Source organism: Eulemur rufifrons, chromosome 30 (genome assembly GCF_041146395.1).
Source record: "Eulemur rufifrons isolate Redbay chromosome 30, OSU_ERuf_1, whole genome shotgun sequence".
NCBI classification, from domain to species: domain Eukaryota; kingdom Metazoa; phylum Chordata; class Mammalia; order Primates; family Lemuridae; genus Eulemur; species Eulemur rufifrons.
This window is the reverse complement of record NC_091012.1, coordinates 18,632,375-18,647,801: the sequence shown is the minus strand read 5'-3', so window position 1 is coordinate 18,647,801 and position 15,427 is coordinate 18,632,375. Positions and strand designations below refer to the sequence as shown.

At 37.5% G+C, this 15,427-nt stretch overlaps 1 protein-coding gene across 4 annotated transcripts in view; it reads left to right on the top strand.

Annotated features, from left to right (window-relative positions):
• The window catches only part of VBP1 (VHL binding protein 1), a 39,162-nt gene extending 24,023 nt beyond the window's left edge, over nucleotides 1-15,139 (top strand). For 3 of the 4 annotated variants that reach the window (XM_069463406.1, XM_069463405.1, XM_069463408.1), the window contains exons 4-6: nucleotides 640-738; nucleotides 11,022-11,160; nucleotides 14,070-15,139. In XM_069463406.1, the coding sequence (XP_069319507.1) occupies nucleotides 640-738; nucleotides 11,022-11,160; nucleotides 14,070-14,140 (309 nt within the window). In that variant the 3' untranslated portion in view covers nucleotides 14,141-15,139. The remainder of the gene's footprint in view (nucleotides 1-639; nucleotides 739-11,021; nucleotides 11,161-14,069) is intronic. The other variant, XM_069463407.1, reaches the window with a different exon arrangement.
• Nucleotides 15,140-15,427: the final 288 nt, after the last annotated feature.

Genomic DNA, 15,427 nt, shown 5'->3' with positions numbered 1-15,427 from the left:
CTAGTTACTGGCAGAACTAAATTTGAGAGTCTTCTATGTCTTAATCTAGTACTCACTAAATAAAAGCAGGCTATAAAGATTAAATCACATAAGCATATTGTATTTAAAAGATTTTGTGTGTGCATATGATTTATTAATTTACTGGTAGAATAACTACATTTCTAGTACATTATTATATGTATTGAACTTTGTAAGAGACTTTAGAAAATGGTTGGGCATGAAGCACCAGTGAAATAATAGTAGTAGCTGATTTTTGTATAGCACTTTCTCTGTGTGTCAGGCACTGTTTTGTGTGTGTGTGTGTGTGTGTGTGTGTGCGCGCGTGTGAGAGAGAGAGAGAGAGAACTCAGTGCTTACCACTGCCTTCATAGGTATAGGGACTGTTACTATCCTCATTTGACAGATGAGGAACCTGAGACACAGAGGTTAAGTGAGGTGCCAAATTTATACAGCTAATAAGTAGCTGAGCCAGAGTCCATGCCCAGCCATCTGGCTTTAGTGTTCATTTCTTTTACTGCTACCCTTAGTCTGCATGATGGTGCTGTTTTAAATGTCTTAGGTTCAACTGTGTGATCTTTCCTTTATAAACTTCATATCAAACTGGCCTTTTTATGATGATGTCATTTTTTTTTTTTTAAGGAATCCACCAACTCACTGGAGACCAGATTCTTACTGGCAGATAACCTGTACTGCAAAGCTTCAGTTCCTCCTACTGATAAAGTGTGTCTGTGGTTGGGGGTAAGTAAATGGTAGAGCCACAGCTGACATATTTGTAAACCAGTGTGTTTTCCCTCAGTAACAAAGTATTGCTTGAGGTGTTTAAAGTGTTCATCTCTCTTTGATTGTGGAAGGAATAAAAGGGCAAAGTTCAAGTGCTTCATATTAGAAGCTGACTAGAATTAGGAATGTAATGAAGATAGCAGCAAAAATATGCTGAAGTCTCTCCCAGTCAAGATAAAACTGACCAAACCCTACTTCTCTTCCAGCTAAATGCTTTACCTCTTTTAAATGTAACAGGAAAAGCAGAAGTAAAATAGAAGGTACTACTGAACTTCAGATGAATGTTTATTCCCCATAAGAATTTAATAATTCTAGAAAGATCCCTCTAAGTTTAAGGGGGAAAGGATTATTACAAAAACCTTGAGGTTAGAGTTTATTGTTTTTAAGCCATATATTTCAATTTTTAAATGATTTCATAGACCTCATCTGTGATTTTCCTATCTTGCTCCTCTCAGTGCCCTGACTATCCAGCCAGCTGTCCATTGGTCTTGTTACCTCAGGCAAGTTCCCGTACAAAGTAGCAAGCCAAGTGTACTTCTCCCAGCTCTCCCCACTGGGAGGGTTTCCACTTGCCGTTGCCCTATACAATCACCCCGAGAGATGCTCTAGTGCTATGAAAGTGGGGCAGATTAGCCCAAGGAAACTCATCTCTCTATCCCTTAGTTCATCTTCCTGGTTTTTCTTAATTGTAATATTTTTAGAGTTTGTATAACATTTACATTTTATTCTACAACCATAATTCCACCACTTATTTAGTCTTAGTTCTGTATGTAAAAGAAAGAAATCATTGTTTATCATTACGGCTTTTTAAAATACTTTGAAACATAGAAACTACACGTGAATGTCTCAATGTTGAATGATTTTCTGTATTCAGATTTTGTAGAAATTGCATGACGTCTCAATTCATAAATTCAAGAGTAACTTTATTTCAGGAAAGGTAATTTTTGTTGTGTATTTGAATGTGATTTTTGTCCCATTTCTTTTATTATCGTTTTTGGGAATAATAAATATGCATATGCTGGATCTCCTTTGTCCATTGCCAGTATCTATCATGTTGTCCATTTTTAAATATTTGGTCGTTTTCATTTTGTGCTATTTCCTCTGGTTTCTTCCCCATGACTTTGTGTTTTCCCTTGTAGTTATTCTGTTTTGTTGCTTTTACTGTCTTTTATAGCTGTTTTTCTCTTTCTCTTCATTTTCTTTGCTGAGCTTTTCCACCTCTTTTCATCTTTCTTTTGTTTTATATCTCTTATTTGAACGCTTAAATCCTGATTTCTCCCATAGACTGACACTTCCCACAATCTTCCTCATCTCAGCAAATGGCAGAATCTTTTGCCTGCTTGCTCAGAATAAAAACCTCTGAGTCATCTTTTACTCTTCTCTTATTTCAGTCAGACCTTCAGTAAACCTCATTGGTTCTTTCTTCCAAATATTTTGAGAAGCCAACCACTTCTCACTTCTCTGTCGCTATTGCCCTGATCCAGGCCACCTTTGTCTCTTACGAGGACTATGGGAATAATACCTGTATTAATTTGCTAGGGCTGTCATAACAAAAGTACCACAAACTTGGTGGTTTAAGCAACAGAAATTGATTGTCTCATGGTTCTGGAAGCCAGAAGTCTGAGATCAATCCCAGAATCAGGGTTGATTCCTTCTGAGGGCTGTGAGGGAAAATCTGTTCCAGCCCTTTCCCTTACCTTCTGGTATTTGCTGACAGTCTATGGTATTTCTTGGTGTGTAGAAGTATCACTCTGATCTCTACCTTCTTCTTCACATGTGTGCCGGCATATGTCTAAATTTCCCCGTTTTATAAGAACACCAGCCATACTGGATTAGAGCCCACCCTAATGACCTCATTTCAAGCTGGTTACCTTGAAAGGTTACATTCTAAGGTACTAGGGGTTCAGATTCCAACATATATTTTGTGAGAGAGACATAATTCAATCTATGATACCCTATTTCTATAAAAGGTCTTATTCACAGGTGCCAGGGGTTAAGACTTCAGTGTACCTTTTGGGAGGACACAGTTCAACCAATAATAATGTCCCAGTTCACTTTCTTACTTCTGCTCTTGTCTTCCTAAAGCCTTTACAGCATGACAGTCAGAGAAATCCTTTAAAATCTCAGTCAGTTCATGCCATCATTCTGCCCAAAAATCTTCCTGTCGCTTCTCATCTCATTCTGAGGTGAGCCACTCTAAGTTGTTTGAGTGGCTAACAAGTTCTTGCATAGCCTGGTACTTTCTGTTACTTCTCTTACTTAATGCCTCACTTCTTTGCTTGGCCATACTTGGACTTCTTGCTGGACCTAGACCAGGCTGGGAATGGCCCTGCCTCAGAATCTTTGTTCTGGCTCCTCTTCTGCTTGAGCTGCTAGAGTAATGCTTTTAAAACATGTCAGATCATGTCACTTCTATACTCAAGACTCCAGTGGTTTCCCTGTCACCAGGTGTAGAATATAGTCCCCTCCATAAGCCATCCCCACTCCCTCTGGGCCATCATTTCTTCCCATTCTTTTACTTACTCTGCTTTAGCTGAGGTGACCTCATGGCTGTTTCTGGAATTTGCCAGCATGGCTCCAGTTTCTCCTTCTGTGCTCTTTGCACTCAATCCTTTGAGTTCTCTGCTTCAATTGTTAGCTCCCCCAGAGACCTGCTCTGACTTGTCTGTCAGCATCCCTTTATGCCACTCTGTTTATCTTGTATTGCTTTTCTTCTTTCCATTTTTCGGTGTTGTCTTCAATTTCTTTCATCAGTGTTTTATAGTTTTTATTATAGATCTTTCACTTCTTTGGTTAAGTTTATTCCTAGATATTTTATTTTATTTGTAGCTATTATGAATGGGATTATTTTCTAGGTTTCTTTTTCAGATTGTTTACTGTTGGCATATATAAATTCTACCAATTTTTGTATGTCAATGCTATATCTTGCAACTTTACTGAATTTGTTTGTCAGTTCTAATAGTATTTTTTTGTGTGTGTGGAGGTTTTATTTAGGTGTCTCTAGATATAAGAACATATAATCTGCAAACAAGGATAATTTGACTTCCTTTCCAGTTTGGAGGCCCTTTATTTCTTTTTCTTGTCTGAATGTTCTAGCTAGAACTTCCAGTACTATGTTGAATAACAGGGGTAAAAGTGGACATCCTTGTTTTGTTCCAGATGTTAGAGGAAAGGCTTTCCGTTTTTCCCCATTCAGTATGATAGTTGCTGTGGGTCTGTCATATATGGCTCTTATGTTAAGTTCCTTCTATCCCCAGTTTTTTTTTTTTTTTTTTTTTGAGACAATCTCGCTCTGTTGCCCAGGCTAGAGTGCCATGGCGTCAGCCTAGCTTACAGCAACCTCAAACTCCTGGTCTCAAGCAATCTTCCTGCCTCAGCCTCCCAACTAGCTGGGACTGCAGGCATGTGCCACCATGCCTGGCTAATTTTTTCTATGTAATTTTAGTTGTTCAGATAATTTCTTTCTATTTTTAGTAGAGACGGGGTCTTGCTTTTGCTCAGGCTGGTCTTGAACTCCTGACCTCGATCCTCCCACCTCGGCCTCCCAGAGTGCTAGGATTACAGGCGTGAGCCACCGCGCCTGGCCTATCCCCAGTTTTTTGAGAGTTTTTATCATGAAGTGATGTTGAATTTTGTTGACAAAGTCATATGGTTTTTGTCCTTCCTTCTGTTGATATGATGTATCACATTGATTGATTTGCATATGTTGAACTATCCTGGCATCCCTGGCATGAATCCCACTCAATGATGATGAGTAATGTTTTTAATGTGTTGTTGAATTTGTTCTGCTGGCATTTTGTTGAGAATTTTTACAGGTATGTTCATCAGAGATGTTGGCCTGTAGTTTTCTTTTTTAGTTGTGTTTTTTGTATGGTTTTGTTATCAGGGTGATACAGGCCTCGTAGAATGAGTTTGGCAGTATTCCTTCCTCCTGGATTTTTTGGAATAGTTTAAGTAGGATTGGTATTAGTTCTTCTTTGAATGCTTGGTAGAATTCAGCAGTGAAGCCATTGGGACCTGGCCTTTTCTCTGATGGGGGATTTTCCATTACTGCTTCTGTCTTATTATGTTTATTATTTCCTTCCTTCTACTAATTTCGTTTTGTTTGTTCTTGTTTTACTATTTCCTTGAGGTCCAATATTAGCTTGTTTATTTGAGGTCTTTCTTTTTTTTTGATGTAGGTGTTTCTTACCTGTAGATACGACTAAAATTATGCTGGCTGGTTCTTTCCCCAGCTGTTAACGTAGGACCTCAAGCCCCAATCTAAAGTTATTCCAGATCAATTCTAGGAATCCTTAGGTGATGTCTCGTGTAAGTTAGTGAGGAGTCACCTGATGTGCTTTTGCTATTACTTACTGGTAATGTTGAACTATTGCACAGCCAATTAGATTAGCACCTCTCTACTGCAACCACTACTAATGCCCTAAAATCTTGAAGCTGGTTCTTCTGGTTTTTAAGATGATTTTTTTTTCTCTGAGTATAGTTTCGGGCTATATTCCATACTTTTTATAACTAGTAATTTCTTTACTTTTCATTTCTGAATAGTTTGCAGCTCAAGTTTTTATTTTGTCATAAAGCATTGCTGTCAAAAAGTCTGATGACAAACAGATTTTTTTTCCTTTATACATGACTTGTTCTTTTTACCTGGATGCTAAAAGGACTTCTGGGTCAATTTCCCCAGGTATACAGTGTACCCTTTCAGTGTGTGTGTGTGTGTGTGTGTGTGTGTGTAACATTTCAGGAACATTTTGTTGAAATGAAATGTTTTCCACTTCATTTCAGTTTTTTCTGGTCCCTTGCTTTGGTTTTCTTCTTTGAGGTTTCTTATTATATTTATGTTCAATTTTTGTTTATGTTCAGTGTTTGTCACTTTCACTTTAATCCATTTTTTATCTTTATTTCTTTTTATATTTTAAGAAATTTTCTCATCTTTTATGTACTTTAAGACATTATTTGTCTAATTATTTGCCTCTGGGTTCTTTCCAGTTTAGTTGTCATTTGTGAAATAAATTTTTATTTTATTTCTCATTCTTTCCTGAATTCTGTCACCTTATTTCTGCGTTTTCTAATTCTGATTAATGATTGCTCTTTTATATCTTGTATCATTTTCTTAATGTTACTTGTTTTGAAACTCATTATGATTTTCATCTATTTTGTGGTTATGTCTTTCTGTTTTGCTTATGTTATCTGTAAAACTGTTCTTCTGTTCCTTATTCTCGTTTTATTATTACTTTGCATTGGATTTTACTTTGATCTATTTCTATTGTCATTTTTATGTAAAATTAATTTTCCTGAACTTTTAGAAGGGATGAATGAGCTTCTTTTTGGTTCTTTATGTAAAATAATGAAAACATATAGCAGCTGGGATCCCTGGCTCTGTTTACACTACCATTCTTCCCACCCCCCTCACTTTTCATCACCACTGTTCCTGTCCTGTTGTCCTGTTGTCTTTGTCCCTATTTGGAGTCTATTCCCAGTAGATTCTCTTCAGTTGAAGGCCCTATGGCATAAGGAAGTTGTAAGGCTAGTTGTGAGATTGTAGTACCTAGATTTCTCCAGCCCTTGAGACCTTACCCCCAGGCTCACCTACTCTGGGAGCATGCAAGCCCTTCTCAGTTGTAGCTGCTATCCTCCAGTTAGCTTGCTGATGTTTTGCGTAGCTACCTCTTGGTTATTTTGGAGTTGTCACATCTGCTGGATGCCTCATTGCTTTCCTCTGTTTACTCCCATACAAATACTCATGTCATGCAGGTCTTATAGCTGACAATCACATGTCCTCACTTGCTCTTATTGTAGTGTTTGTAGACATACCTAGTCAGTTTTTTGTAGATGTTGTCTGGTTTTCTGGGTTTTCTGTTCTAGCTCTTTCTTTTAAACGCCTTTGTCAAGATAAAATTCACCATTTTAAAGTATACAGTTCAGTGGTTTTTAGTATATTCCTAGAGTTGTATAACCATCACCTCTACATAAGTCCAGAACATTTTCCTCATCCCCAAAATAAACCTCATACCCATTAACATATACTCCCCATTCCTCCTTCTACTTACCCAGCCCCTGGCAACCACTAATTTACTTTGTTTTTCCATGGATTTACTTATGCTGGACATTTCATATGAATGGAGTCATACAATATATGGTCTTTTGTGGTCTGGCTTCTTTCACTGAGTATGTTTTCAAGGTTCATCCACATCATAGCGTGTATCAGAGCTTCATTCACTTATTGCTGAATGATATTCCATTGTATGAATATACCACATTTTGTTTATCTGTTTATCAGTTTATGGACATTTGGGTTGTTTCCACCTTTTGGCTATTGTGAATAATGTAATGAACATTTGGTTACAAGTTTTTGTATTGATGTATGTTTTCAGTTCTCTTGGGTATATATCTGTCCAAGTTTTTAATGTTTTTTTGTGTAGGTTTTTTAAGAGACTTAAGGAGATTCAACAATCACTGCAGCCATCATCTTCCTAAAAACCTCTGATTTTGCTTGGTTATATTTTAATTTAGTGTCCTAATTAACTAGGAAATTATTTTAATAAATACCACAAAGGAAGAATGTTAACTTTGATTTCCTCCCAAATGGGTAGCTAATGGTCCCAGCACCATTTGTTCAATTATCTCTTCTCACCCTGCAGATTGAGTTTGCCTTCTGCCTGGATCTATTATATTTCTGGGTTCTCTTCTGTTCCTTTGTTCTGTTTGTTTATTCCTGATCAATGTCCAGAGGAGCTACTTATGCAAAGCGGTAGGAGGAGGCCCTCAAAGCAGAACCTAGCTTGAAGAGACAGAAAGAAGGCCAGGCCAGTGTGGCTTTGGTTCTGCAATGGAGAGTGACAATGATAGATGGTGGGACAAAGGGTAGTGATTTTAGCTATGGTAAGGAATTGAGGTTTTATAGTAAATTCAATAGGAGGCTATTGAAGGGTTTTAGAAGTGGCAGAACTGACCTCCTTTTGCTGGTTTTCCATTCACTTTCGAATGGTCGCACAATAATCCATATGTAGTTTGATAAACCATTTTCAAATTAGTTTCTTTTTCTTTTGGGGGGCAGAGTTTTATTTGTTAGGTTTTTTGTTGTTGTTTTTAATACAGTTTTTGACTAGGTAATACATTTACCTGGTTTGTAATTAAAAAGATACAAAAGATCCATGGTGGTACAGCACCTCTTGTATTTTCCTGGATAGAGCTGGAACCCCTTCTACTAAGTGAAGTATCCCAAGAATGGAAAAATAAGCACCACATGTACTCACCATCAGATTGGTTTCACTGATCATCACCTAAGAGCACATTTAGGAATAACATTAACCAGGTGTCGGGCGGATGTGGAGGGGAGGGGATGGGTGTATACATACATAATGAGTGCGATGTGCCCCGTCTAGGGGATGGACACGTGTGAAGCTCTGATTGGGGGGCAGGAGCAAGGACAATATATATAACCTAAACTTTTGTACCCCCCTAATATGCTGAAATTAAAAAAAAGCGTAAAAAAAAGGAATAAAAGATACAAAAGAATATTCTGTGAAAAGCGCATCTCCCATCATTAGCCCTGCATACTCTCCTCCTAAGCAATTAACATTAATTTCTTGGTATCCTTCCGGAGATATTTTACACATACATAGACAAATAAGACTGTATCCTTCCCCCCTCCTTTTTTACACAAATAGTGACATACTATGTGTACTGTTCTGCCGTTTGCTGTTTTCACTTCACAGTGTGTATTGAGGATCTTTGTATATCAGTATGAGGAAAGCATCTCGTTGTTATTTTCCATTCCTCCATAACAGTTCATTGTGTGGATATGTCATAATATGCTTAACAGGTCCCCTATTGATGGACACTTGGGTTCTGGGTTTTGTTTTCGCAGATGTTATAGCAGTACTTCTAGTCCATATGGATTCTGCATAAATGTGTAACTGCATGGTATGTGGAATTGCCTGCTTAAAGGGCTGATTTTCATGTATATTGTCAAGTTGCTCTCCATAGGGACCACCAATTTTCACTGCCAAAATTTTAATGCCTATATTGTCACCCTCATGGTACCACAGTGTGTTTCAAACTTTTAAATCTATGTCAGTCTGAAAGTGAACAATGTTTGTTCACATTATTTTCAATTTGTGTTGCTTTTAATATATGACTGAAGTTGAGCATCTTTTTATAATGATTGTGAGCTATTTTTATTTACTGTGAACTCTGCTCATACTTTTTGCCTGTTTTGCTATTGGATTATGGACTACTGGCCTTTTGCTTAAAGTGTTATTGAAATCGCAGGGGGGTTTTGGCCTAGGTCCTGTTGCTCGTCACACAAAGATCCAATTATTGAGACAAGGAGGATTGCCAAGGAAGAAACGATTTTTTTAAATACGAAAGACATCTTGTTGGTGCTACTGAAAGTTTGGTACTTGTCTCCATGGCCAAGAAAAAAAACAACCAGGATAAGTAGTTTGAGGAAAAGGAAAGTGAAGTTTATTAACTTGCTGGCAATTGAAGAGGATGACAGACTGTCCTCTTAAAGAACCATTGTCCTCTCTTTAAGCAGAAATACAGAGCTTTTAAGGAAGGTTTTCAGCTTCTGGCTATTGTTGTTTAACTATGGTTGGTGGTCCTGGTTGACATTATTGGTGCTCATGACCTTTGCCTGGACAACACCATTGAGCCATCTCCTGTGGTTTAAAATACTATAAAACAAAGAACACTCCTCTGCCCCTCTGATTACTGGCCTAGGGCAGGAATGCAGATTTTAATTCCCTAAAGAGTAGGGGGTGGTTTTAAAGAGACAACTTACAGTACATTTTACCCTTTTTCAGGCCTTTACCTCTGTTACATTGGAAGAATGAGAGAAGTTGCCTCAAATCCATCTCCGCGACTTTAGGTCACTATAGACTTCAGGTCACTGTAGGTTGCGGTGTAACTAACAAGGGGCTATGCATTGGAGGCAGGTTGTGGGGAATGGTGTGGTAGTCTGCCCAGGGGCTTTCAGAATCTCAACTCCTTTGTCTAGCAGAAAATCTACCATTTCTGGGAAACAACTCAAAAGGTCAAGTAGTTAGTTAACGGAAGGGATTAAAAAATATGTGTGTGTATGTGTGTGTGTATATATATATATATATATATATATATATATAGGGGTCATTGAAATTTCTTCATGGTGCTGGTTACAAAAGATTTGTGGAGCTCTCTATATTTGGGAAAATCAGTCTTTTGCCTATGATATGAGTTACAAATATTTTTCATTGTTTGTCTTTTGACTTTGCTTATGGTTTCTGGGTTTTGTGTCCTAGAAAAGCTGTCCTTATCCTAGGTTTACAAAATAATTTATCTATGACTTGGCCTGGTACTTTGGTGTCATTATTTCCATGTAAACGTGTGATCTTCATGTGAGGTGTAAGGTGGGCTCCAGCTGTACCTCTTACCAGAGAGCTAGCTCCTTGCTGTACCAGCCTCATTTATGGAATTATCTTGTCCTCATGTGCGGATGCAGTGTGGGCCAAGGGAAAGAGAAACCAAGGAGGATGACCCCTAGTATTTGAGCCACAAGGTGGATAACTGTGCCATTTACTGAACTGGGGAAGAATAGGGCAGGAGCCAAGTTTGCAGGGTGAGTTGGAGTTGTGTTTTAGGCATGTCAATCTTGAGCTGTCTGTCAGGTGAAGAGCTTGAGAAGGCAGTGTTTGAGGAGTGAATCAACTAAGGAGAAATACTTGGCATAGGATATTTGAATGAATAATGGATGTTTTTTGACATGAATGAGGTGTTTTAAATATATTCTAGTTTTTACTTGTAAAAAGTAACCAAAATATAGAAAATTTCTGGAAAAGAAATCATAGGAAACAATAGTAATTGACCCTGAAGAATGAGATTGGGGGTCTGGGACTGGAAAGATGTACTTTTCATTGAATATTTTCTTAACTATAAAGAAGATAACTTTGCCTCACCAGAGTTGAGGAATAAATGGTACAATGCATGTAAACTTATTCTCTAACCAAGGGGTGAGCAAACTTTCTGTAAAAGGTCAAATATTTTGGAATTTGTAGACCACATGGTCTCTGCCCCAACTACTCAGCTCTGCCACTGTGGCATGAAAGCACACCTGACTTGAGAGTAACTGGATTCTGATAAATCTTAACTCACAACAAAAGACAGTAGGCTGGATTTGGCAGCAATATATTTTGCCAATACTTGCTCTAACCTATAAAGCACTGTGTAAATGTTGAGTAATTGTCATGACTTTCTCTCTTCAGGCTAATGTAATGCTTGAATATGATATTGATGAAGCTCAGGCATTATTGGAAAAGAATTTATCGACTGCCACAAAGAATCTTGATTCTCTTGAGGAAGACCTCGACTTTCTTCGAGATCAATTTACTACCACAGAAGTCAGTATCCTTTCTTTAATAAAAGGCAGAGGGAGAGAAGGAAAAATATTCTTTAAAAAAACATTCTTGCATTGCTTTACTGGAAAGAATGTCCTTATTTTGTTCTTAGGCTAATGTGAGGTTGCAGGTTTTCTTGATAAATAATGTATTTGGAACTAATACTTAAATAAGTTTATAGATAGATTAATAAATTTGAAATGTGAAGTTGTAGAAACAGTAAATTCACTTGGTGAATGAGTGTTTTCTTCCAAACATTTTCTTAAAAGAATCCAAACTCTGTAAAATAATTTAAAGAGGTTTATTCTGAGCTGAATGTGTGTGACAATGGCCTGGAGAGCCACGCCCAGGAAGCCATGAGCAAGTGGTCTCTCTGTGGTTGGGTTACAGTTTGGTTTTATGCATTTTAGGGAAACAGGAATTACACATAAAATTATAAATCAGTACTTGGAAGGCATATATTGGTTTGGCCCAAGAAGGCAGAACATCTCGAAGTGAAGGGTTATAGGTTATAGCTGGGTGGAAAGATTCTTTGACTTGTAATTGGTTAAAGAAATGAAGCTTTGTCTAAAGGCTTGGAATGTTTTAACTTAAGATAAGGATGTCTGTTAATCAGAGACAAGTCAGACATTTACTGAAACTCAAACTCAAGTGATCTGTTAAGTAAACTGATGGCCTACAGATGTGGTTTAAGCGTTCTCTTGCATGGCCTCAGGCCTGTAAATGATTTAATATCTTATTGTTTTAAAAAATAACTCCAAAAGGGACGGGGCATAACTAGACGTGTCTGACCTGCCTTCTCCTCATGGCTGGCAACTCAGCTTTAAGGTTTTTCTGGGGTTCCCTTTGGCCAAGAGGGGATCCATTCAGTCGACTGGGGGCTTAAGATTTTATTTTAGTTCACAATACCTTTATAGCTAGTCAAGTAGTTTAATTTCACAAGCATTTATTAAGGGTCTCCTTTTTTCTGCAACTGTGCTAAGCCATATGGGGTATGGAAATCAATGAAAAAAAGAATGACAAAGTCTGTCTCTGTTAGAACTGTACATGTGAAACAGCAAAATGATAATTTCATAGCAAACTATAGGTAAGTTCACATATGCAAAACCAAGGCAATTTAAAATTTTGAAAAGATGTGAATTAGTTCAAAGAAGGCTTTATTAAGAAAATAAAACTTAGGTTCTTTTTTTTTCCATTTTTTTTTCTTTTCTTTTTTTTTCAGTGTATCTTGGAATGGGAACACTTAGGCTGTTTTTAAAGGCAGTGTATGATTTATATCAGATGAGAGAAGAGGTAGAGGTGGGTGGGATATTCTGGTCAAGGGGGAGGGCAGGAATGTTGAAACCAAGCTCTTTGCCTTTCTTCCCTGACCTGTCTCTTCCTCCTAGTTCCTGTAACAGTCACCCAAGACAAAAACCTGGAAATCATCCTTCATACTTCTCTCTTCCTCACTACCAAGAGTGAACCAATCACCAGATTCTTGTCAAATTTCCCTCTTAAATCTCTGCCCATTGCTGTTACTCATGTTTTGGGCCTCTTGTTCTGGGTCTCCAGAACCTGCCTGTACTCAGTAGTTTTTTGGTCTCTCCTCACACTATCTCCAGCATGAATTTAGTAAGTCATACATCTTATTTTTATTACTTTGTTTATGATATTTCAGTGGTTTCTTGTTGGATGTAAGGTGTGTATACAAGCACTCTTGTGAAGTATCTCCAGGCAGTCTCACTTCATGCCACTGTCTTCTTCCTGCTCTGGCACTTCCCCGGTGCACCCTGGGTTCCAAATAACCCCAATCTGTTATTCTCACCTCCCTAATGTACCACACCCTTGCATTTCCACACTTTGTTTCCCCTACCTGGAATGACTTCCTTTTACCTGGGGTACTCCTTTTTACCCTTCTTATCTCACTTCAAGCATTAGAACATTCCTGAACATCTTCTAATTCTCTCAGGGTGTTTTGTTGTTCCTCTATACATACTTAGCACTTTACACATACTACTTTTTTTCCTTTGCTAAACTGTTAGCTCTTCAAGTGTAGGAGCTGTACTTTTTCTCTTCTCTCTCCAGTTTAGCATGTGTCAGGTGTTTAGTGCTTTGGTGAGGGAAGGCAGGACTTTTGGGGCCTAGTGCAGGGATCATCATCTGGTAATGTAGAGACTTCATCCAGCTGTGAGATGACGAGGGCCTAGGAAGGCTGGTCTGTGTGAAAGGAAAAGATATTAAATATGAGAGAAAAAACAGAATCCAATGACTTAGATAGTTGTAGGAGCCCAAGAAAGGAAATTCCGAGTCCTACAAACCTAGAGAAATGCCATTTGTTACTGCTAATGCTGGAAAAGGTAGGAAGGTGTGCAGACATTTGAGGGAGTTAGGGCATCCAATCTCTACTACACTGACTGTTCTTCTGGAGTCTAAGCTCCATGAGGGAAAAAACTTCACCTGTTTTACTCAAGGCTTTGTACAGTGCCTAGTCAGAAACACAGTAGATGCTTAATAAACTGAATGAATGCCCTGTTATATCAAAGGGAGGGTAAGAAATAAAATTATTGATAATTATACTAATTTAAATATTACATGGCAGAGTATGGGTTGAGTGATCTTTGAAATTTCATGGATGGAGGACTATCTTTAAAACTTCTGAGAGTGTATCTAGCACATATTTGTTAAAGATGATACCATAGTTGACTAGATATGTTAAACAACTGTTGATTTGAGGCCTTGACTTGGTTTTGGTAGAATTTAATTCCTGTATTTAATTAGTAATTGACATTATAGCAAGATGTGTTACAACACTAGTTGTTAACCAGTATTTGTGTATGCATGATTTCTGTGTTGTTGATTCATTGTGTGACTGTATAGTCATTGTATATGTTACCTTTAGAATTGCATTTGCATTTTCTTTGACAATTCTTACAGATATGGCCAGAGTTTATAATTGGGATGTAAAAAGAAGAAACAAAGATGATTCTACCAAGAACAAAGCATAATGCTGGAAATTAAAAATGTGGTTCAGTTTTCAAGACATTATTTTAAATATCCTGTTTATCCTTAAAGATTGACATAACTTTGATGTTTTAACAGCAAGATGATTAAAAATTTAAAAAATGTAAACACCATTTTATTTATTTATACAAACAAAATAAGTTTCAAATATTTTATGAAATTAGCAGTATTTTTTTTCCACATTTCTCAGAAAAGTTGATGCTGCTTTTCATCATTATTTTTGTCTGTCATATGAAAACTCTTAGCTGAAATGGCCGAAAACTGTGAGGTATGCTATAGAAGCAAATGCTGGACACTAGCACAGTTTACTTTTTCTTTTTCTTTATTGGCTGATGTTATTCTCACTTGGTGTGGTTAAACCATTTTAGAGGTAGGGAAAACGCAGTTTGAATATTTGTAAATTTGTTTTCCTTTGGTACATGTGGGATTTAATGGTCCTCTATTGCAGTTGTCTTCTGTAAATGGGGTTTGATGAATTATTGCTTAACCAATAAGTATCTATTATGATATTCTGGACTTTTCAGGAAATGGTAATTTGCCTTCCTACACAGCAAGAGGGCTATTAAGACAACACTTTTTCTAACCTCTAGTAAGTGCACAGTGTCTTTGCAATACAAACATAAGGGAGATCTTGGCCAACGTGAAGTAATATTACCCATTCAAAACTCTTTGCTAAGGTGATTTTGTATTTATTAACAGTTCTCCAAAGCATCTTGAACAGGAATATTAAATGTACAATGTTTGAAAAGAGTTGTGACCTTTTTTATTCATGATTAAAACGTCCTAGGAATAGTAAAAAAATCCCTGTGGAAAGCCATTGGTACAGTGGCTAGTACTGGGTGATACAGATTCTGGTAAAAACACAAATGTATTATTCCATCTCCATGTAATAAAAAGTATACTTGTACAACAATGTTTCGTACTTGTACTTCATGATATTAAAACAGTAATGTTAAAACTGGCACAGCAGTTTTTTCATGTTACTCTTTTGTCTTAATACATTTGGGCTGCTATCACAGAATACCATGAACTGGGTAGTTTATAAACAATAGAAATTTATTGCTCACAGTTCTGGAGGCTGGGAAGTCTGATATTAAGGAACCCACAGATTCAATGCCTGGTGAGGACTCATTTCCTGGTTCATAGGTTGTCCCTTCTCACTGTGTCCTCACATGGAGGAAGGGGATGTATGAGCTTCCCTGGGCTCTGCCCTCATGTTGGATTTATCTGCCCAAAAAGTCCCACCTCCTAATGCCATCACCTTGGGGGTT